The sequence below is a fragment of the Pseudophryne corroboree genome, chromosome 6 (assembly GCF_028390025.1).
Source record: "Pseudophryne corroboree isolate aPseCor3 chromosome 6, aPseCor3.hap2, whole genome shotgun sequence".
Taxonomy (NCBI): Eukaryota; Metazoa; Chordata; class Amphibia; order Anura; family Myobatrachidae; genus Pseudophryne; species Pseudophryne corroboree.
The window spans coordinates 700645020-700668679 of NC_086449.1; the positions used below are offsets into that span (position 1 = coordinate 700645020).

The 23660-nt window shown below is 43.3% G+C and overlaps 1 protein-coding gene across 1 annotated transcript in view; it reads right to left on the reverse strand.

Moving 5' to 3' along the window:
- GLRA1 (glycine receptor alpha 1) overlaps positions 1-21160 on the reverse strand; it is a 358207-nt gene extending 337047 nt beyond the window's left edge. The window contains exon 1 of the mRNA XM_063928342.1: positions 20339-21160. Coding sequence (XP_063784412.1) covers positions 20339-20394 — 56 coding nt within the window. The 5' untranslated portion in view covers positions 20395-21160. The remainder of the gene's footprint in view (positions 1-20338) is intronic.
- Between the last annotated feature and the right edge of the window lie 2500 nt (positions 21161-23660).

The following is a 23660-nucleotide window of genomic DNA, read 5'->3' on the forward strand; positions in this document are numbered from 1 at the left end:
TTGGCAAAAATAAGCACTTTCCCACCCCTTCCCACTGATATACATGCACGGATCTCATGGATCCCTGCATGCATCTCAAATCACGGAAAAAAAAAGCAGGTCTGTTTTTTTTTAGGACTTTTTTACGAGTTGTAATTTTTCACGGCAGTGTTTTGTGTTTTTTTGCTTTGCACTTCTTAGTAAATGACCGAGATTCATATCTAAACAGGCGTAATTTGACCGATGGTGTATTCATTCGTAATTTTTTACCTGAACTAGCAAAAAAATTACGAATGCCCTCATCACTGCCGTGATTAGTGTTTAGTAAATGACCGAGATTAACCGAGATGACACTTTGAAGAAAAAACGGCATCTCGGTCAAAATCGGGAGCTTAGTAAATATACCCCTGTGTTTAAAGAGGAGTGTGATACTGCATAGACTCCAGTCTTCCTGTTCTCCACGGAGGCTCCATAACCCAAGATGGCTACTGAGCATGTGCAGGGGCCAACTGGACAGTTCTGAATCAGTATGGACCCTGAGTAGGAATATATATTGTTTCTCCTTAAAGGGATATAGTATCTGTGTTTTTGCGCATTGTTGTGTTTATATATATATATATATATATATAAAAAACTATTTCCCTAACGTCCTAGAGGATGCTGGGACTCCGTAAGGACCATGGGGATAGACGGGCTCCGCAGGAGACATGGGCACTTTAAGAAAGACTTTGGATCTGGGTGTGCACTGGCTCCTCCCTCTATGCCCCTCCTCCAGACCTCAGTTTGATACTGTGCCCAGTGGAGACTGGGTGCTTTCAGGGAGCTCTCCTGAGTTTCCTGTAAAAGGAAGTATTTTAGTTAGGTTTTTTATTTTCAGGGAGCCTGCTGGCAACAGGCTCCCTGCATTGAGGGACTGAGGAGAGAGAAACAGACCCACTTCTCTGAGTTTCAGGGCTCTGTTTCTTAGGCTACCGGATACCATTAGCTCCAGAGGGATCGGTACGCAGGTCTCACCCTCGCCGTCCGTCCCAGAGCCGCGCCGCCGTCCTCCTCGCAGAGCCGGAAGATAGAAGCCGAGTGAGTATGTGAGGAAAAGACTTCAGAGGCGGCAGAAGACACCTTGATCTTCATAGAGGTAACGCACAGCAGTGAAGCTGTGCGCCATTGCTCCCATTCACCTCACACACATCGGTCACTGTAAGGGTGCAGGGCGCAGGGGGGGGGGCGCCCTGGGCAGCAATAAAAACCTCCTGTGGCAAATACACATATATACATGTACATCTGGGCACTGTACATGTATAAAAAGAGCCCCCACCATGTTATTAAGAAATTTGAGCGGGACAAAAGTCCGCCGCCGAGGGGGCGGGGCTTCTCCCTCAGCACTCACCAGCGCCATTTTTCTCCACAGCACCGCTGAGAGGAAGCTTCCCGGACTCTCCCCTGCTTGACACACGGTGAAAGAGGGTTTTAAAGTAGAGGGAGGGGGGGCACATAATTGGCGCATATACATGCTACAAAAGCGCTACTGGGTAAACATTCTGTGTTTTTTCCTGGGTCATATAGCGCTGGGGTGTGTGCTGGCATACTCTCTCTCTGTCTCTCCAAAGGGCCTGGTGGGGAACCTGTCTTCAGAAAAGAGCTTCCCTGTGTGTGTGTGTGTGGTGTGTCGGTACGTGTGTGTCGACATGTCTGAGGTTGAAGGCTCACCTAAGGAGGAGGAGGAGTGTATGAATGTTAGGTCTCCGTCGGCAGCGCCGACACCTGACTGGATGGATATGTGGAATGTTTTAAGTGCTAATGTTAATTTATTGCACAAAAGATTAGACAAAGCTGAAGCTAGGGTACAGTCAGGGAGTCAACCCATGTCTGTCCCAATGTCGCCGGGATCTTCGGGGTCTCAGAAGCGCCCACTATCCCAAATAGTTGACACAGATACCGACACGGATTCAGACTCCAGTGTCGACTACGATGATGCAAAATTGCAGCCAAGGGTGGCTAAATGTATTCGATATATGATTATCGCAATTAAAGATGTTTTGCATATCACTGAGGAACCCCCTGTCCCTGACACGAGGGTACACATGTATAAGGGAAAGAAACCTGAGGTCACCTTTCCCTCTTCACATGAGCTGAACGAATTATGCTAAAAAGCGTGGGAAACTCCAGACAAAAAACTGCAGATTCCCAAAAGGATTCTATTAGCGTATCCTTTCCCGTCACAGGACAGAATACGGTGGGAATCCTCCCCTAGGGTAGACAAAGCTTTGACACGCTTATCAAAAAAGATAGCGCTTCCATCCCAAGATACGGCTACCCTCAAGAATCCTGCTGACCGCAAGCAGGAGGTTACCTTGAAGTCCATTTACACACATTCTGGTACGTTACTCAGACCGGCAATTGCGTCGGCCTGGGATTGTAGTGCTGTAGCAGCATGGAGAGATTCCTTATCAGCGGATATTGAGACCCTTGATAAGGATACCATTTTAATGACCCTAGGGCATATAAAAGATGCTGTCTTATATATGAGGGATGCTCAAAGAGACATTAGTTTACTGGGTTCCAGAATAAACGCTATGTCTGTTTCTGCTAGGCGAGTCTTATGGACCCGACAGTGGACAGGTGATGCCGACTCAAAGAGGCATATGGAGTTTTTGCCTTACAAGGGTGAGGAATTGTTTGGAGAGGGCCTCTCGGACCTCGTCTCCACAGCTACGGCAGGTAAATCTAATTTTTTGCCTTATATTCCCTCACAATCTAAGAAAGCGCCTCATTATCAAATGCAGTCCTTTCGTTCAAATAAAAGCAAAAGAGTACGTGGATCGTCCTTTCTTGCCAGGGGTAAGGGCAGAGGAAAAAAGCTGCACAACACAGCTAGTTCCCAGGAACAGAAGTCCTCCCTGGCCTCTGCAAAATCCACCGCATGGTGGAGTCCGCTCCAGTGGGGGCACGTCTTCGACTTTTCAGCCACATCTGGGTTCACTCACAGGTGGATCCCTGGGCAATAGAAATTGTTTCCCAGGGATACGAGCTGGAATTCGAAGAGGTACCAACTTCTCCCCTGGAAAGGGAGATAGTGTTACATGCGATTCACAAATTGTGTCTTCAACAAGTGGTGGCCGAGGTTCCCCTGCTTCAGAGAGGGAAGGGGTACTACTCAACTCTGTTTGTGGTCCCAAAACCGGACGGTTCGGTCAGACCCATTTTGAATTTAAAATCCCTGAACCTTTACTTAAAATGGTTCAAGTTCAAGATGGAATCGCTCAGAGCGGTCATCGCCAGCCCGGAAGGGGGGGATTTTATGGTATCTCTGGACATAAAGGATGCATACCTGCATGTTCCCATATATCCTCCTCATCAGGCGTACCTGAGATTTGCGGTACAGGATTGTCATTACCAATTTCAGACGTTGCCGTTTGGGCTTTCCACGGCCCCGAGAATTTTCACCAAGGTAATGGCGGAAATGATGGTGCTTCTGCGCAAGCAGGGTGTCACAATTATCCCGTACTTGGATGATCTCCTCATAAAAGCGAGATCACGGGAGAAGTTGCAGAACAGTGTATCCCTTTCACTGAAGGTGTTACAGCGACACGGCTGGATTCTCAATATTCCAAAGTCGCAGCTGAATCCTACTTGGGCATGATTCTGGACACAGACCAGAAAAGGGTTTTTCTTCCGATAGAAAAAGCGCAGGAACTCATGACTCTAGTCAAGAACCTGTTGAAGCCGAAACAAGTGTCAGTACATCATTGCACTCAAGTCCTGGGAAAAATGGTGGCGACATACGAAGCCATTCCCTTCAGCAGGTTCCATGCAAGGACTTTCCAATGGGACCTATTGGACAAATGGTCCGGGTCACATCTGCACATGCTTCAGCGGATCACCCTGTCCCCCAGGGCCAGGGTATCTCTCCTGTGGTGGCTGCAGAGTGTTCACCTTCTTGAGGGCCGCAGGTTCGGCATTCAGGATTGGATCCTGGTGACCACGGACGCGAGCCTCCGAGGTTGGGGAGCAGTCACACAGGGAAGAAATTTCCAAGGCCTTTGGTCAAGTCAAGAGACTTGTCTTCACATCAACATCCTGGAACTAAGGGCCATATACAACACCCTACGTCAAGCGGAGACCTTACTTCGCGACCGACCAGTTCTGATCCAGTCAGACAACGTCAGCGCAGTAGCTCATGTAAACTGCCAAGGCGGCACAAGTAGCAGAGTGGCGATGGCGGAAGCCACCAGAATTCTTCGCTGGGCGGAGAATCATGTAAGCGCACTGTCAGCAGTGTTCATTCCGGGAGTGGACAACTGGGAAGCAGACTTCCTCAGCAGACACGACCTGCATCCGGGAGAGTGGGGACTTCATCAGGAAGTCTTCGCACAGATTGCAAGTCGGTGGGGACTGCCCCAAATAGACATGATGGCGTCCCGTCTCAACAAAAAGCTACAAAGGTATTGCGCCAGGTCAAGAGACCCTCAGGCGGTAGCTGTGGACTCCCTAGTGACACCGTGGGTGTTCCAGTCGGTCTATGTATTTCCTCCTCTTCCTCTCATACCCAAGGTGTTGAGAATAATAAGAAAAAGAGGAGTGAGAACAATACTCATTGTTCCAGATTGGCCACGAAGGACCTGGTATCCGGATCTGCAGGAAATGCTCACAGAAGATCCGCGGCCTCTTCCTCTAAGACAGGACCTGTTGCAACAGGGTCCCTGTCTGTTCCAAGACTTACCGCGGCTGCGTTTGACGGCATGGCGGTTGAACGCCGGATCCTAGCTGAAAAAGGTATTCCAGATTAGGTCATTCCTACGCTAATAAAGGCTAGGAAAGACGTGACATCTAAACATTATCACCGAATATGGAGAAAATATGTTTCTTGGTGGGAGGCCAGGAATGCTCCTACGGAAGAATTCCATCTAGGCCGTTTTCTTCACTTCCTACAAACGAGTGAATTTGGGACTAAAATTAGGCTCCATTAAAGTTCAGATTTCGGCCCTATCCATTTTCTTTCAAAAGGAATTGGCCTCTCTGCCTGAAGTACAGACTTTTGTGAAGGGAGTACTGCATATTCAGCCTCCTTTTGTACCTCCGGTGGCGCCTTGGGACCTTAACGTGGTGTTAAGTTTTCTTAAGTCACATTGGTTTGAACCACTTAAAACAGTAGAGTTGAAATATCTCACTTGGAAGGTGGTCATTTTGTTAGCCTTGGCTTCGGCTAGGCGAGTTTCGGAATTAGCGGCTTTATCACATAAAAGCCCCTATCTGGTTTTCCATATGGATAGAGCGGAATTGCGGACCCGTCCTCAATTCCTACCTAAGGTGGTCTCATCCTTTCATATGAACCAACCTATTGTCGTGCCTGTGGCTACACGTGACTTGGAGGATTCCGAGTCCCTTGATGTGGTCAGGGCTTTGAAGATTTACGTGGCCAGAATGGCTAGGATCAGAAAAACAGAAGCACTGTTTGTCCTGTATGCAGCCAACAAGGTTGGCGGCCCTGCTTCAAAGCAGACTATTGCTCGCTGGATCTGTAACACGATTCAGCAGGCGCATTCTACGTCAGGATTGCCGTTACCAAAATCGGTTAAGGCCCATTCCACTAGGAAGGTGGGCTCGTCTTGGGCGGCTGCCCGAGGGGTCTCGGCACTACAGCTGTGCCGAGCTGCTACTTGGTTGGGGTCAAACACCTTTGCAAAGTTCTGTAAGTTTGATACCCTGGCTGAGGAGGACCTCCTGTTTGCTCAATCGGTACTGCAGAGTCATCCCCACTCTCCCACCCGTTTGGGAGCTTTGGTATAATCCCCATGGTCCTTACGGAGTCCCAGCATCCTCTAGGACGTTAGAGAAAATAAGATTTTAAACCTACCTGTAAATCTTTTTCTCGTAGTCCGTAGAGGATGCTGGGCGCCCGTCCCAAGTGCGGACTACTTCTGCAAGACTTGTATATAGTTATTGCTTTCATAAGGGTTATGTTATAGTTTCGTCGGTTTTGGACCGATGATATGTTGTTGTTTCATACTGTTAACTAGATAGTATATCACAGGTTATACGGTGTGATTGGTGTGGCTGGTATGAATCTTGCCCTTAGATTAACAAAAATCCTTTCCTCGTACTGTCTGTCTCCTCTGGGCACAGTTTCTCTAACTGAGGTCTGGAGAAGGGGCATAGAGAGAGGAGCCAGTGCACACCCAGATCCAAAGTCTTTCTTAAAGTGCCCATGTCTCCTGCGGAGCCCGTCTATCCCCATGGTCCTTACGGAGTCCCAGCATCCTCTACGGACTACGAGAAAAAGATTTGCCGGTAGGTTTAAAATCTTATTTTTCTTCTACTGACAATGATATCGAATTTGATTTGAGTTGTTCTGGCGCATTGCATTATAATATTGGTATTAACATTAACATTATGATTTGTTTAAATATAGTTTTAATATTATAAACCTGTAAAAGAATAGACCATTTAAAGGGAGACTCTGAGCAAAATATCTGTTGCTGTATAAGAGCAATGTCTCTATCACACCTGAATTAAGATTTTAGACACACCTGTTCACGATAATTACAAACACAGGATATATAAGACTGAAAGCAATTCTCAGAGTAGAACACTCTGCCTCTTGATAAAGAGGGATCGCTGATACCCGCAGTACCCACAGAAAAAGATATCACCTCCAATAGCTGACTGTCCATCACAACAACTGCCGGTGAGTGTTCAACTGTGACTGTGGAGAGACTTTATCACTCACTCCCTCCCACCTTGGCCAAGTCCAGATACCCCGTGCTTCTGACATCTACCCCTTTCGTGCTGGGAATACGAGACGGTGGCACCGTGCATCTACAGTGAGCCGCAACAGCCTATTCACCCGTGCAAAGGGTGACACGGAGCGGCTCTGTATCATCGGCTCTGTGCCGCAGAGGCAGCCAGCACCAGTGTATTTGTTGCACGACGGGGAACAGCACACAGCAGACCACGCCGCTAACAGCTGATTCACCTGTGCAGAGGGTGATACTGAGCAGCTCTGCACTACCGATTCTGTGACGAAAGGACAGCCAACGCGTATGAAGTGAATAGTTACCAACGCCTAGTATATCCCTGTATACTCACTCTATGGACTTAGTGGAGGTATAAGTGGATGGACAATTCCTACTCCGAGTCCATACTGATTCAGGACACACTTTTGCATGGTCACAGATAGAACTAATCAGCCGGAGGATTGATTCATACTAATACTGTGGGCTGTTTACTGAGCATTAAGGGACTGACAGAATTATTCTGATAAATCTCCTATATATGAACATCAGCGTTTAATTTTTAAACTTTATTCTATCAGCGAAACTCTTTTGCATATTATATGTGCACGGTATATTTAACAGAGGCATTATAGGCCTCAGGTTGAATTAATAATATACTTTTTGGTCTATATCAGTGGTTTTATATTGTTTTTTATTTTTGTTTTGTAATAAATTGTGTGTTTTTTATACTTAATTGGTTGCATCATTGGACTAAGCACCTACCTGGATTTTCTGTGTATTTGGTTACTGTTTGAGGAGGCTGGCTACCCCCTCACCAGGTGGCTGCTAAATCCCAGGGTGTATACCCACACAGACCTGCCCAGCGCCAACAAACCTTGTTTTTTTCTCTTCGCCAACTGGACAGTGTGTGACTGTGCATAGTGACATGGTAGGAGCACCTGGCTGGTGAGCTGTATGAAACACCGCTTCACTTTACTTCCGTTCTATCACCAAAGTACTGTACATGTAACAGTGAGTATGGCTGTATCGGCTATAAATCAATAAACTAATACCACTTTTTAAGTAACTGGGATGTTCATAGTTTGAGTCATCCACTGGTGTGTGACTATACAACTTTGCCATAGCAATACCAGCATAAAAACCATTTCCAACACTCTGCTCTAGGGACAGACTTTGCTGGATTAATTATCAATGGTCCATGATTTTTAACCATCGGGGTAACCATTGATGGTTAAACCTTTAATGGTTTAGGTACTGCCAAGAGTGTACTGCCACACCATGCGCATGGTGTGGCAGTACACTCTTGGCAGTACCTAATTTCAATGGGACTTTGCCATTGGACCTCCCCCATCTATGGTAAAACTATTCACCATTGGAAGGAAACCAAAGATGGTCAATGGCTATAACTACCTGCTCTGCCAGGGAGTAAGGGAGAGTTTACTGATGTTTTGCAAGTATGTTTGAGCTGTAGGCAGTTAGGTGGATCACAAACTTAGAGACTAACAATATAATAGCTGCAGACAGTTATAAGATAGTTTATCATTTGTGATCATACTATCGGAGTCAGATTATATCACATCTCTGTATTCACATTTACCAGACAACATCATGATTAAATCCTCCCATAATCTTTAATCCCTCAACCTCGGTAAGGTCATTGAAGCTTTTGTCTATATAGATCCATTTCACCGTGTTTATAATGAAGGGTTCTGCACCTCTCCTAAAATCCAGACTCTTACTACATATAACATAGCACAGTACGGAACCAGACTCCAGTTCTGTCTGCTTCAACCATCACCAGATGCTGACACAATGGAAATAGTAAATTAGCATACAAATGTTAGTTATTTGCTGGCAAAGGAAGCGTTCCTCTGTTCTTTTACTGAGCTCTAATAGACGAACATGGGATGATTAGTGCTTTAAATTAGGAACTCCTTGCTTTACATCATTCCCCAGTTTCCCAAAGGCTTTGTACTTTCCGTCTCTCCGACTTCCAGGCACCCACATCATTAGACACTCTTTGCTTAGCCCGTTCTCTAGCTCCAAGCTGCTTTGTCAACTTAGCTTTATGCAAGGAGTGGGGTCAGTCTAGAAACGCTAGAGGATATATACAGATGGGAAGAAGACGTAGTTATTGGCAGTGCCCCATTGGAGTACAGCTGAGTCTTTTCTAAATCACAATTTTACATCAGAGGGGATCAGTACGCTGAGTTTACAGTGATACCAAATTTAATGAAGCATGCACAGACTGATATTGTTATATTGTGAAATCGAACACATAGCTTCAGTGAAGCAGCAAATGGTTTAACGTGTGGCTGTACCGAACGCTGATGCAATCTAATCGCTCAATGTTTGTGAATAACACTGTAGATGTTATAACACTTGTCAACAAGAAACCTTATGCTATGTTACATATTTTATTGATCATATAATTCATTTTTCTTAAATAGATATTATTTTTTTCCAGCCATTTTGATTCCCAGAAAAACAAACTAAAGCATGCTGTGTTTTTGATGGACTATTTAATACACAAGATCTGTACTGTGTGCGTAAATGAAAAAAAAAGGCACTTTAATAAATTGCAATTTTTCTTGCCTGAAGCAAAACAATTTACGTATGTTTTTAAATTATAATAAATATTCTTTTCTAAAAAGTAGTCGCACAGATCCTTTACCATCAAGAATAATATTAATGGTATTATTAAGTGTGCAGTATCTTTATTTCCTGTTTGAGTTGCTCAGTAAGGCTGGAGCACTGAACACAATACAGCTGTATTACTAAGAAGCTGCCATTGGAGGTTCTCAGCATTACACCACTCTGTGAGCACAATTCTGATGTATCATGATAAATAAATGTGATAACCCCCCTCAGCGCTAATGATCGAGATGAACACTGCTCTATCATTACCTTTTTACCAGGAGACTCCTGGAGTTAGATTGATGGGGCAGATAAATGTACTGTATTTATCTTTCTCTTCAAAGCAGGTTTAAGTATCTTTTCATTTTTACTGTATATGTAATTGTATTACCTAATATTTTGTATTTTCATTGTGCTCTTATTTCTTTAGCTGTCTGTGAATGTGGCCTTTAGAAGAAAGCCAAAGGGCAGGATGCATGGGATGCCTCCCTCCTCCAATCACATGCATATTAGCGTTTATTAACACCGCGTGCATGAACATTTACGACTAGGACTAGGACGAGAGATGTCCTATGTGGTGTGGGGACTACCGGGTTTCAGACCCGGAAGTCCATCTGCGCATATATTTTATGATGCAAGCACTGCACGGGGACCTGGGAGGGATTCGATTGGATACCTCTCAGAGCGGAATGTGATAAGAAGCCCTTAGGCATCTACTGGATAATGCCATATAAAGATGGTGTTACCAACAGATTCCAAGCTCCGGAATACATTGCATTCTGGAGCTTGGTGCATATGCAAAAAATTGGCCAGACTTCAGAAAACTGCATTTTCGGAGGTTTGACTGCAAAAAAAGCTTTCATACATCTCAACCTCAAAGTGATTATTTGTGGTCCTCATCTCCACCCAAAGGAGCTGATTCTGAGACACACGTATCGCTCTTCTCGGACTCAAAAGGTGCATTTTTTAATACAGCGCATCCACAGAAGCGACTTTATGCATATTTGTGCATCCTATTCTGAGCCACATCTTAAGGGCCGTACACACCGGGCGATTTTCCCCAGAGATGTATGCTGAGCGATCTAGCACAGAACGCTCAGCATACATCTCTCCCCGGCTCAGCACACAGCGCGATGTATGCTGAGCGAGGGGAGGGGGGCGCGGGGGAGACTAACTGGATCTAACTAGATTTGGCCTGCATGCAGGCCAATCTAGTACCGGCGATAGCGCCGCGCGGGGCCGCGCATCGCTATCGCTTTGGGGCATACACACTGAGGGAGGCCTTAGCCTGTATGCACCTAGCATGGCGCTGGCACAATTGCAGATACTAGTGAATGTAAGGGAATACATACCTTTTACCGGTGGCCAGGATCCCAGCTGTCATGATCCTGACAGCGGGATCCCGGCCACCAGTATGTCGGCAGCGGGCAAGTGCTCGAAAGCCCTTGCGGGCTTGCTGCGCTCATCACACTGCGGGCATGGTGGCTCGCTGCACTTGCCGCAGGATCTATTCTCCCTCTATGGGTGTCGTGGACACCCACAGAGGGAGAAAAGCCTGTGGTGCCGATATTCCGGCAGTGGCATTTCAATGTCTGTTGGGATTCTGCCATCGGCATTGTGACTGCCGAGATCCCGTATCACAAGCAGGGCCCTATTCCCTTATGTGCCTTTCCTTCTCTTACTTAAACCTTCTTCTATTCCATACTCCCTTCAAAGGCACCAAATCCCTTGGGTTTTCTGCTAGCCTAATACTTATTTCTGTGTTGTCCGCTGATGCAGGCAGGGTTGGACTGGCCCACAGGGGTACAGGGGAAACCCTCAGTGGGCCCCTCTGCCTGGGGGCCCACCTCCTCCTCTAAAGATCAGGTTGCAGACTATGCACTTGAAATACATTATACATATGCTACCTTATACTGCACAGAACCAGGGTCAGTCTGGACCACAGAGGTACAGAGGAATCCCTGATAGGCCCCTCTGCCTGAAGGATTATCCCCTCCTCTATGGATCAGGTTCCAGACTTTGCACTTGAATTATACATTATACATATGTCACATACAGTATGTCACATTATACTGCACCAGACTATGGTGTATTTTCTAGTTCTACAGTGCCTGTAGTCATTAATCTGGTTCATGATCATGCATGGACTAGCAGTATTTACTATATATATTAATCAAGGGGCTCAGACTATATACTCTTTAATGGTTGGCTAGCCTTTATGGTCGCTGGCCATACCCATAAACATGGGCCCCTACAACTGCATCCCCCCCCCCCGGTGGGCCCTTCATACCCCAGTCTGACACTGGATGCATATATGTTTATATACCCTGTACTTGTCCTATATTATCTTGAACTGTAAATCACTGTATTCTTGTTTTGCTCTTGTGTTTATGTACTCTGTAACTGGGCGCTGCAGATCCCTTGTGGCACCATATAAATAAAGGATAATAATAATAATAATAATGATAATGGCTGTGGTGGCATAAAATGAATGGGTGACACTGGTTTCCATGTGAATGTGCACAATCCCCACATTACTTGAATGGATACTCTCATTAGGATAAAGCAATAAAACAGGCTGACGCAGCTGCTCACACCTACAGCGACTTTTCATGAGACTTAGAATCAGACCTGAAATTTGAGTGATGGTGGCTTCTCTTTCCTATGACATGTTAGTAAACACCTGTGATTCAGGCAGTCACAGGCCGCTTATACTCTGCCGTAATCATGGATATTGATGCTGTCACTGTTATTGCCCTATATTAAACTGTCAGTCTAAACTTTACTTCAATGATAGTTTAGACCTTCACAGTTCTACACCCTGTGGGGATAAATACCTAAATAACTGGGTGACAATTAATTTGTGTGATTCAGTTTTGTCAGCAAAGCAAAAAAGCACCCAACTGGGCAAAACAATGCTGCACTGCAGGTGGGGCAGATGTAACATGTGCAGAGAGAGTTAGATTTGGGTGCAGTGTGTTCAAACTGAAATCTAAATTGCAGTGTAAAAATAAAGCTGTCTAACATTTATGGGCTACATGCAAAAGCAGCCAGTATTTACCCTGCACAGAAACAATATAACCCACCAAAATCTAAATCTTTCTGCACATGTTACATCTGCCCCACCTGCAGTGCAACATGGCTTTGCCCAATTGTGTGATGTTTTGCTTTACTTACAAACCTGAATCAGGCCCCTAGTTTTAACATTTGCAAACACATATTTAAAAGATTTTATACTCAGAATATATACTCAAAATGTTATACTTTTACATATTATTTATACCTTGCTATGGACCCAGGAGCAAGCTATTGATCTCTGTTATCAGATATTACAGTTCTAAAGTTGGCCAAACGCACACACAAACATTTGAGTTCAAACTCTCTGCAAACTCTCTGTATCTCAGACAAAAACAACTGTCAGTCCTATTCAGCGTCTGATTGGGGTCAATCGAATGTTGAGCGGTACTGTCAGGAAATGCAACCCAGAAATCACCTACTGTAGATCTGACAACGTCTGACCAAACTAACTGGACTCCATAGAAACTGACCTTACCGCCCAAGCAGCAAGTGGCCAGATCTGGACAGCCTAGTCACAGACTTCTGCTATATGCCTGTGAATGATCGCCTTGAGTAGTTTAGGTTAACAGTTTATAAAAAGTGATCTATTTGCAAGAGTATACTTAGCATATACTGCTTTTCTTGTGGCAATAAAATAATTACAATACACAACACTGGGCCGGTTCTAGACCTTGTGGTGCCCAGGCCGAATGTTTCCTTGGCGCCCCCCCTCCCATTAAAAACAGGAACCATACTGATGAATAACCACATAAAAGTGCATCTGATGTCTGCAAAAAAATACCAGTGACCCAGCTAAAATGTGGGAAAAAGCTTTGTGATCAGACAAAAAGAAGCTTCCCGTCCTCAAGCATCATAATGGGGGCGGCAGCATTATATTTAGGCAATACTTTTCCACAGTGGGGACTGGGCATCTTGTTAAAATTTAAGGAGCTATAGATTATTAAAAATACAAGGAGATACTGCAAGACAAGCTGCTTCAGTCTGCTAGAAAAACTAAAGCTTATGAGAAATTCACCTTTCAGGACAATCAGTGTGCAAATCCAGGGCCACCAAGAGCTGGGTGGGTAAGTAGTAATTATCCAGGCTCAGGCTTGTTGGAGAGGCTGCGCAAAGGCCCAGATCTACGTAAACAAAAAGGGATAGAGGACTGCGCTTATATGCCTCACTTGATAGACTTAAGCTGCTAAGTAGGAGAGATGAGGATTTCCACTACCCTCACAATTAGTACCAAATAAAAGAATATCTCCCAGCGCTAATTTCATCAAGTGTATTCTCTGTAGTTTATCACTATAGTGTCTATCTATAAAACTCTCAGTGGGATAACCAGGTTTGAGCTTCATGGTTATCTAGACTGAGGACCTGGTTATCCCACTGAGAGTGACCTGTGTATATTCATACCGGAAGGACAACGTTTTGGCTGGTATCATCTGGGGAACCTGATGGGACAATTTCCGGCCTGATAGGTGATTATATTACAGCACCTGTTCTTACATCCCAAGACTGACCATTACTATCCTGAGGATTACAAATACCCATCCAGTGAGTAATTCGCTCATCTAGTGTATCACTGTTTTTTTATGTTTTATGTTGTATGTGGCTGTTTTGTCTGTATTTAGTATACCGGTATTAGGATTCACTAACCAAAACTTTTATTTATTTATTATTATTATTATCATCATCATTTTTTCTGATCCTATTGGAATAAGTAAGGATCTTTCCTATACGGTTCATTTTTAATGTCTTGCTTTATGTTAGGGAAATAAAGTATAATTTTCATTTTGAAATAGCATTGGTGTTAGAGTTATTTTTACTTACCATTTTTTATAGATAGACACTATAGTGATAAACTACAAAGGCCCAGATCTGCCACCGCTCCCCTCTTACCTGTCAGCAACAGCAACCGCTCTCCCCAACCTAGCACATGCTGCTGTGTGCTGGGCTGCAGTGGGCCTGAGCAGCAGCAGTCTCCGCTGCCTGTGCATGATGGGGATGGGGCCCTTGGATTTATTTCTGGCTGAGGGGCATACAATGCCCTCCTGTTCAGCATCACTGCAATAAGGCCACATTTCTGAAAAGTACCCAGGCCCGCACAGCTTTTTACCATCCTGTGCAAACCTGGTAAAAGTTTACCCAAGCAAACTTAAAGATAACATTCCAGCAAAAAGTGATTCTACCAAGTACTGCAGAGCTTGAATACTTATGCAAGTAGTAATTTTCAGCATTTTCTTTTGGTTTTCTACATTTGTAGACAAGTGATTACTTATGAGTTTCAAAATTTACTTTAAGAGTTTACTGGTTCAATGTAAAAATACTGTTTGAAACGGGATCCAGTTAGGATCCCAGTGTTCAGGATCCCGACAGTCAGAGTACCATCACCGGAATCTCGACACTACTCGGAATCCCGATGCTGGGATCCTGACATGGATTGCAATGCTGCCGTCGGAATCCTGAATGAAGGCCTGCCGGAAGTGCAGAGAGGTAAGCCGCATGGGGGAGGGGAGGGTTAGGGTCAGGCTGCGGGTAAGGAGGTTTAGGGTTAGGCAGTGTCAGACTGGGACATGAAGGGCCCACCGGGGTAATGCAATGGTAGGGGCCCATGTGTTTAGGGGTGTGGTCAGTCTCCAAAAAGGGTGTGGCCAGCTGCCACATAGGTTTGGCTAACCATTAGAGAGTGCATGGTCTGGGCCCAATGATAAATATATATACTGTAGTAAATAGTATATAGTAAATACTGCTAGTGCATGCATGATAGTATACCAGATTAATAACAGCAATGCCCTATAGAAAATACGCCATGGGGGTAATTCCAAGTTGATATCAGCAGGAAATTTTTTAGCAGTTGGGCAAAACCATGTGCACTGCAGGGGGGGGGGGGGGGGGGGGCAGATATAACATTTGCAGAGAGAGTTAGGTTTGGGTGGGTTATTTTGTTTCTGTGCAAGGTAAATACTGGCTGATTTATTTTTACACTGCAATTTAGATTGCAGATTGAACTCACCACATCCAAATCTAACTCTCTCTGCACATGTTATATCTGCCTCCCCAGCAGTGCACATGGTTTTGCCCAACTGCTAACAAAGTTCCTGCTTCGATCAACTCAGAATTACCCCCCTAGTCCTGTGCAGTATTATGTGACATATGTATAATATATACTACAAGTGCACAGTCTGCAACATGATCCCTAGAGGAGGAGTTGGGGCCCCTAGGCATTGGGCCCCACCGAGGATTTCCCCTGTGCACCTGTGGGCCAGTCCAACCCTGGGAGGTTAGGGATTAGGGGCAGCATAGTTACCTAGTAGGTGTAAGGAACTTGAGCTTCGGTATTCCAACTGCCGGCATCCCATGTGCCGGGAACCTGATACAGTATCATCCCTTTGGAACAATCCGTGTAACTGTCATTTGTAAAACAGACAAATCTATTTACTGTTTTGTTGAATACTTTTACAAGCCACTGTATGTGTTACTCGTTTGTTGGTGAAAATCCCAGTGTGTTCTGCCTCTAAAAACATAAGGGGGTCATTAAGACCTGATCGCTCGCTAGCATTTTTTGCAGCACTGCAATCAGGTCAGAACTGCGCATGCGTATGAACCGCAATGCGCAGGTACGTCACACGGGTACAAAGCGGATCGTTGCTAAGCGATGGGTTTTATGAAGAATCCATTCGCACAGCCGATCGCAAAGTGACTGACAGGAAGAAGGCGTTTGTGGGTGGCAACTGACTGTTATCACCGAGTGGTTGGGGAAACGCATGCATTCCCAAACATTTGCAGGGCGGGTGTCTGACGTCAATTCCGGCCCCGGACAGGCTGAAGTGATTGCAGCAGCTGAGTAAGTTCTGGGCAAATCAGAAACTGCACAAAGTTTTTTTGTACCACACGGTTGCACATGCGATCACACACTTGCACAGCTAAAATACACTCCCCTGTAGGTGGCGACTATGCGAACGCAGGACCGCAAAAAAACAGCCAGCGAGCGATCAGGTCTGAATGACCCCATAGATGTTTTGAAATTGCTGCCAAAATTGCAGAAAATATGCCATTTTAAAAACCTGTAGCTTTATATATTTACACCTACATATATTAGTAGTTTTCATTATACTATGAGCTGTTTCATGGGGTTTTTTTTTACCACTTTACTCATCATGGCAAGAAATTGGAGGATCCTACAGAAACAAAAATTACAGATGTTAAACTTATTTTTGGACTCCTTTATTGCCATATATGTAATTAAATACATTGCTTTCATTTTGTGCAGCACAGTACAGATTTAAATATAAAATTATCACTTTTTGTTTAAATAGACTTGATGGAGGGTATTGGTATTTTATATTTTTATGGGTAAGTTTTTGCACAAAAGGCTACAATTTTTTGTTAGATTAGATGACCCAGCAGGATAGAACTGTATCTGCTTTATGTAGTGTTTAGTCTTTATGACTTTTTTTACACTTTATGAGAGTGAAAGAAAAGGAAGATTTATTATCATTAGATAATTGTGTTGTCAAAATGTCTCCAGTACACTCCTTGATTAAACAGAGTGAGAGATGTCATGAAGTGAGATTTGACAGAAGTGCAAGGCTTAATTAGAGACACAGGGATGCATGCTGAGTTTGAACATGACTGCCAGTAAGATCACAGGTGTAAAATGCATTTGATACAACAACCACAATTGAGAGCCATGGGCCTAAGTCAGACCTGATCGTAGCCGTGCAAAATTTTGCACGGCTATGATCAGTTACTTAGACATGTGGGGGGACGTCACGTCACTGACACCCAGCACAGGCTTAGTCCACCCTGCATGTCTGGCCCTCTTCTCCCGCACAAGTACAAAAGCATCACACAGCAGCGATGCTTTTGTACTTGACGAGTAGCTCCCTACCTGCGCACTGGCAGGGAGCTGCCCGTCGCTGTCCGGGTCGCAGCAGCTGCGTGTGAAGTCACGCAGCCGCCACGGCCCGCCCCCCACATGGTCCGGCACACCTGCGTTGCCTGGTCCACGACCCCAAAACAACGGCCAAATGTCGCCGGCTGCCCCCTCCCATCCCCTCCAACCCAGCAACTGCCTCTGCCTGTCAATCAGGCAGAGATGATCGCAGGGCTGAGATGGCCATCGGCTGTCTGGCATGCGCTGGCGCATGTGCAGTTCAGACCTGATCGGGTGCTGTGCGAAAACAGGTCTGAATTAGGCCCCATAAGCAAAGTTTGGAAAATCTTAAGACTCTAGGTACTACATTTGTAATGTATGTGTCCAGTTTACATTAATCAAATGTAGGATACATATATTGCAATATTTAAGACACTGTTTTGATCATGAAATACATTTAAACTATACTGTATGAATAAAATAATTAAAACCTTTTGAATATTGCAGGTATAATTCTCTCATCCTATATAATAAAAGGCTAACACTGCTCCTCACCTCTATGGGGGGAATTCAAGCGTTTTACAATCTGGCATCCAGTATATGGAGCCCGACAGAGCAATTTAAGTGTGCTCGGTTCGGGTGTGCATAGCCGCTGGCGCTGACATTACTGTTATGTTTCTCCATCATTTTGACGGGCTGGTAACTAGTGTAAGAAAAAAAAATTGCTATAGTAATTCACACTCACCAAATACTTTTACCTGCACAAGCAATGCAAAGGATCACCTATATGCTTCAGCGATTAATCGGCAATTAGCCAATCATACAGTAAATGGTGAGCAAGTGCTGGTGACAGTCATCGTAATCAGTGCGTAGTTACACCTGCCCTCAGGCATGCGCAAATGATCCAGCCTTTAAAGGCATATATATGTTTTTGAACAGGTGTGTATGTGTGTGCAGTTCCGCAAACATGCCATTGCTATACTCAGAGCCTTTCCTCCCATACCCCATCTTTCCAGTTGTAAGCGGTTGTGTCAGACTCATGCAAATCTGCACGGTCGTATATGCTTGCAGCTGGTTTTCAGGGCATGCATGTTGCCAATATGCATATTTTAAGATATAAAAACTAGCATAAGCCCATCTCAGCATCTGCTCCACATTTATTACAAATCAGTAAAACTAAGAGAGGAAAAACATTAACTTGAAATAATACTTTGGAATTTTAATAACATTACACTAGCTTGTATTTAGGGGTTTACAGTGCTCACACACACACACACACACACACACACACACACACACACACACACACACACACACACACACACACACACACATAACAATAATAATAATAATAATAATAATAATAAACATTTTTATTATAAAGCATCCTCAGGGAATGCACACATACAAATATCCCAAGAGCAGTGACTTTTCACCATTTTTTTATATTACCTTCCAGGCCTGTGAACTATGCGAGACATTTACAGTATCAATTTTAAAACTGCAGTAGAAAAAAAAGGAATTGATTTTTAGGAGACAAAATAGTTATGTTGGTCAAGATGAAAATTGTTATCCTACTTGTGCATGCTTCTTGAGACAATCAAACCTCATGCAAAAACTTTATGCTAATATGGAGGTTAAAAGGAATGTGGAAAAAGGACTTGAACACAAAATGATTGTACAAGAGTCTCACTTTAGCAGAGCTTTAGAGGCGCATTTATTGTTGTCTCAAAGTTTCCCTGCATAATGTGTACTTAATGAACATCCTCATAAAACTCTTCTCCATTTTACAGTGCAATAACACTTCTGAATTCTGCAGGCTCTGTTACCACTTACCTAATGCGAAGCATACACTGGTCAGAAAGTACGGAGATTACGTTTACAGATACGTTTCCTTGCATTATTTTTATGACTATAACTGTCACAGCAAATTTACTCTGCTTTAAAATGCACATTATGTGATTTATATTATCATATATACATTCAAGGCCTAAGGATCCTTATTGATAAACTTGCTATGTGCTCTAACTCAGGAAACCTAAAAATGTACAGATCTTGATATTTTTAAATTATCAGAGGCCATCAGTCAAAGTTTTTCTTCTGATAAAAAAAAATACATAACAAAAACATTAAAGAAAGTATTAATATCACCCCAGAATGAGTGGAAGAGAATTCAACTGGTCCTGATAGGCAATGACTGTACTCTGCCAAAGGTGATTAATGGCCCTTTGGAATTCTTCTACTGCATCGCTGATTTCCATTATATAAAATCACTGTGGAATTACATTATTATGCACAATAAAATGGCATTTATAATCAGAATATTAATAATAAAGGTAAAACTATCAATAGCAAAATTATTTTTTAGTATATTTCAATTAATTTAGCAATAGAAAATCATCAGTACTTTTACACTATTGCAAATAAGCAATATATATATACACACACACACACACACACACACACACACACACACACACACACACACACACACACACACACACACACACACACACACACATATAATATTAGATTTAAAGATGTTTAGCTAGGCTTTACATATCATGTGTTCCTGAACATAGCTTGCTGCTTTGACTTGCAAATATGCATGCAGCTTAAGCCACTGGAGGAAATTTATATTTTTTTTTACAGCATGTCAAATGTGATCATATGTACGCTCGGTTATGCTTTGCATCTAATATTAATATTCTAGATAGCATGCTAAACGGACATCTAATAAAACGGAACAGTGCCACGCTTGCCTGCAGTATCCTCAGACTTCCAGTAGTGGCCGCCCTCCTGAAAGAAGCTTGGACTGTTTTCATCAGCACTGCGGTTACAGATTTTGCAGCACTAATTACATAAAGTCCTTAGATACGTTTGCAAACCACGCCACTTACAAATTACACACAGTGTTGCAGATTAAACATGCTGCTTGCATCTCCGCCCCACCCCCTCCTTTTTTATTTACCCATTGTGATATTAATCCCCTCTACCTCCTGTTCCCGTATTGTAACTCGCTATTCAGCAATAAGGAAAAAAGCATTACCTGAAGAATACAACGGTCTCCCAAAGGTAGATGCCCAGTGCATTGAGACTGCACATGATGTCTGCTGGGTGGTGGGTTGTAGAGTAGAAATAAATATACTGGCACTTGCAATAAGGGTGCAATAATAAAGTCCGTGCAGACTTAATAATGGAAGGGTGTACAAGTCTGTAGCTGCAGTTTAGGGTGAAGAAGGGACAGCTCCAGACGGGCACTAGCAAGCTGCTTCAGCACCTACTGAAGGAACAGCTCCAGACAGGCGCTTGCAGGCTGCTTCAGCACCACGGACAGCGGCTGCCTCGCATTGAAGCGTTACTCCAATCACCTGCACCAAGGCGTCCTCTCCATACAAAGTGACTAACTGCCGGCCACAGTATCCTGCCAATACATGCAAGTCACAGGACCGGATGTATATACTAGCAGTAAGATATCCACTGCAAGCTCACAGCTTCCTTATATCCCATGCAGTGTGCACGGTGCAGCCAGATAGGGGAGTTGGGGAACCCTCTAGATCTCTCGCAGAGGACCCCTATTGTCCCCTCCAAGATTTCTTCAGCATTGCCTTGTTCTCCTCTGTTGTGTGTATGCTTGAGATGTTGTGGCTGCAAAGAGCCTTTCCCATTGCATGGGGGAGAAAAAGTGAGAAGGAAGCTATCCTTTAAGTTTCACAGTCTTGGGGCATGATATGGTCACAAGAGGATATCAGTTTGGACATACTGTGTTGGATGTTTCTTCTTGCCCCATATTATGCCGAGAGAAATCACCACTTCTTAGCATATTCCTTACTGCAGTAATTTACTAAACTAAAAAAAGGTGAAATGATGGAAAAAGGCTCTCCAGGGTTAGGAATCCCGCCCATCTGCTTCCCTTATTGGTCCATCTGTTTTCAAAATGTCTCAGATGTCCTCTAATTGGAAGGTAGGCTTGCTCATCATTTGAATGTGTTAACTGTGAGTTCACTGGAGATTTCTGAGCCATAATCTGCCCTGTCTCACAGTTCTTAATTCCTGTTTAGTAGATTATTTTCAATAAGAGATTTATTTTTGGCAATTGTGCTGAATATTATTAAATACATTTCATCTCCTGCTCAGTAAATTGTATTTTAAGGATCATATGCCAGCACCCTGCTCTGAAATACTGTTATGTAAGAAGTTCATCGCTAAAGGATGCTAAATCTGACCCCTTGGGAATTAATCACTAACAGAGCAGAAATAAACCCTATGCAGCATTAAAGTGATCAGTTTCCCTGTGAGGCTAGTGCTTTCATCAGCAGCAACTGCTGTGTTCAGTTCTGTTAACCACTTCCTTACCAGGAGGTCGACCTTAGCCACAGAATGTAAATGGAGCATGACAAAGGTGAACATGATAATTCCCAATATTTTATGCACATTGCATGTTCAGATGAGCATATGTTTCATTGTCTGAAAGAATTTGTAATAAAGTGTATTGTAGGTGAAAATTTGAAGGGGGTTTCTATCTTTCAAAACCTTTAACCTTGATCTATGTTTCTGTATTCTTCCTGAATATTTATCTCCATGGCATGATACAAATATCTCCATGGCATGATACAACCTACTTGTGCACTGGACAGTACCATTGCATTGATGGTTATATCCACAGAACACTGCCACCAAAATGTAACTAAAAATAAACAACTCTGCCTGGCTGATATAAAGGCTTCAGGGAAAACATATGCATAATGCAGTAAAAAATGGTAATTATATATATACACACACATACAGTATATATATATATATATAATTACTGTTGGTGGTATGTGAGGACTAATTTAGAGATCCTGCTTTAAATAATTGCAACTTTTACCAAATGCATTGCTACAGTATATATATATATATATATATATACTGTAGCAATGCATTTGGTTTAAGTTGCAATTATTAAAGCAGGATCTCTAAATTAGTCCTCACATACTATCAACAGCTCATATTTTGCGGATATCTTTTAACAGGTGAGTTATTCTATTTTGCTCGGTCGGTTATTCTACCTGCTTTCACAGACAGAAATCCTTAAAACATGACCTGTTGGTAAACCATGAGGCTCAAGGAACCACTGATTTAAAGTGATCTGAAACTAGAAACCAATTTAAAGAATTTATGTACTGTATATAAGTGTCAGAGATCTGTTGACATTTATGGTCATTTAAAATATAAAAATTGTGCCCAGCTGTGTATTTAGTGACATCATGCATTGTTTTGCACATATATTCCCATTTTTTTGTAGCACGTGTCTGCTTATGATGATGGAAATGGTTGAGTATGTACAAAATGTAATTTTTTTAATAAGATTAGATAATTTCAGACAATGCACATAAATGCATTTGAAATTTTACCCATGTGCGAACACAGTATTTATCTTTTTTTATTTTCAATAGAGCAAAAAAAAAAAAAAAAAAAAAGACTCTCCTACAGCTACACACTGCATGATAGGGAACTGCAACAAATTGAAAGGCAGCTCTCAACATAACAGAGCAGGAACTCCATAATTTAAATTTTCGGCCAACCTCATCATCCTTTAAAACTCATTTCCCATCAGAGGAGTCTTGAGCAATCACTGAGTTCTGCAAAGGCCCATGGGAGGAGATGTGGTTGGGAATGTGTAGCAGCTCCACCTCAGCTTTATTCACAGAACTCTACTGAGCTGTCTTTTCAAGGATCCGCTGAGCATGTGCAGCAGCTCTGATTATTGCTAATGTATGCAGACAGAGACAAGTGAAAAAAAAAATTAATACATTTTGTTTTGTTGTTTAAAAAATGGTGGTGGGGATGGGGGGGGGGGGGGGGGGTTTGTGGGTTCTTGGAAAACCCCCATGAGTGCACCACTGATTAGGTTTCATATGCAGGATAAGTTGTTTAAATGAGATTCAAGGTGGAATATTTTATGAGCATATCCTTCGTTCTCCAGAAACATGTGTATGCAACTATTGGGGATGCAGAGTAAATTGCATTTTAGTAATATCTCTGCTTGTGACTGAGTAAGTTAACTGGTTCATAAAGGGGTATTCATACGTAGATATTGTTCAGTGGGTGTGTGTCAGTGAGTGTTAATAAGCGTAAATAAACATGTTTCCAGGTGTATCATATGCACCAAGTAATGCACCTGATGATGGTGACAGATGTAAATCTAAGTGAACTGATAGGGAGCAGTCCTGTGTACAACTGTGCATACAGGCCAATATACACATCCCATTCCGTGCACGCAAAGGGAAGAGCAGCTGCAACCTACAGTAGTTGCATTCAACTCATCAGGGACTATATTAGGGGTTGGCAACCTTTGCTATCAATATTTTTGTATGGCCATCAATTTT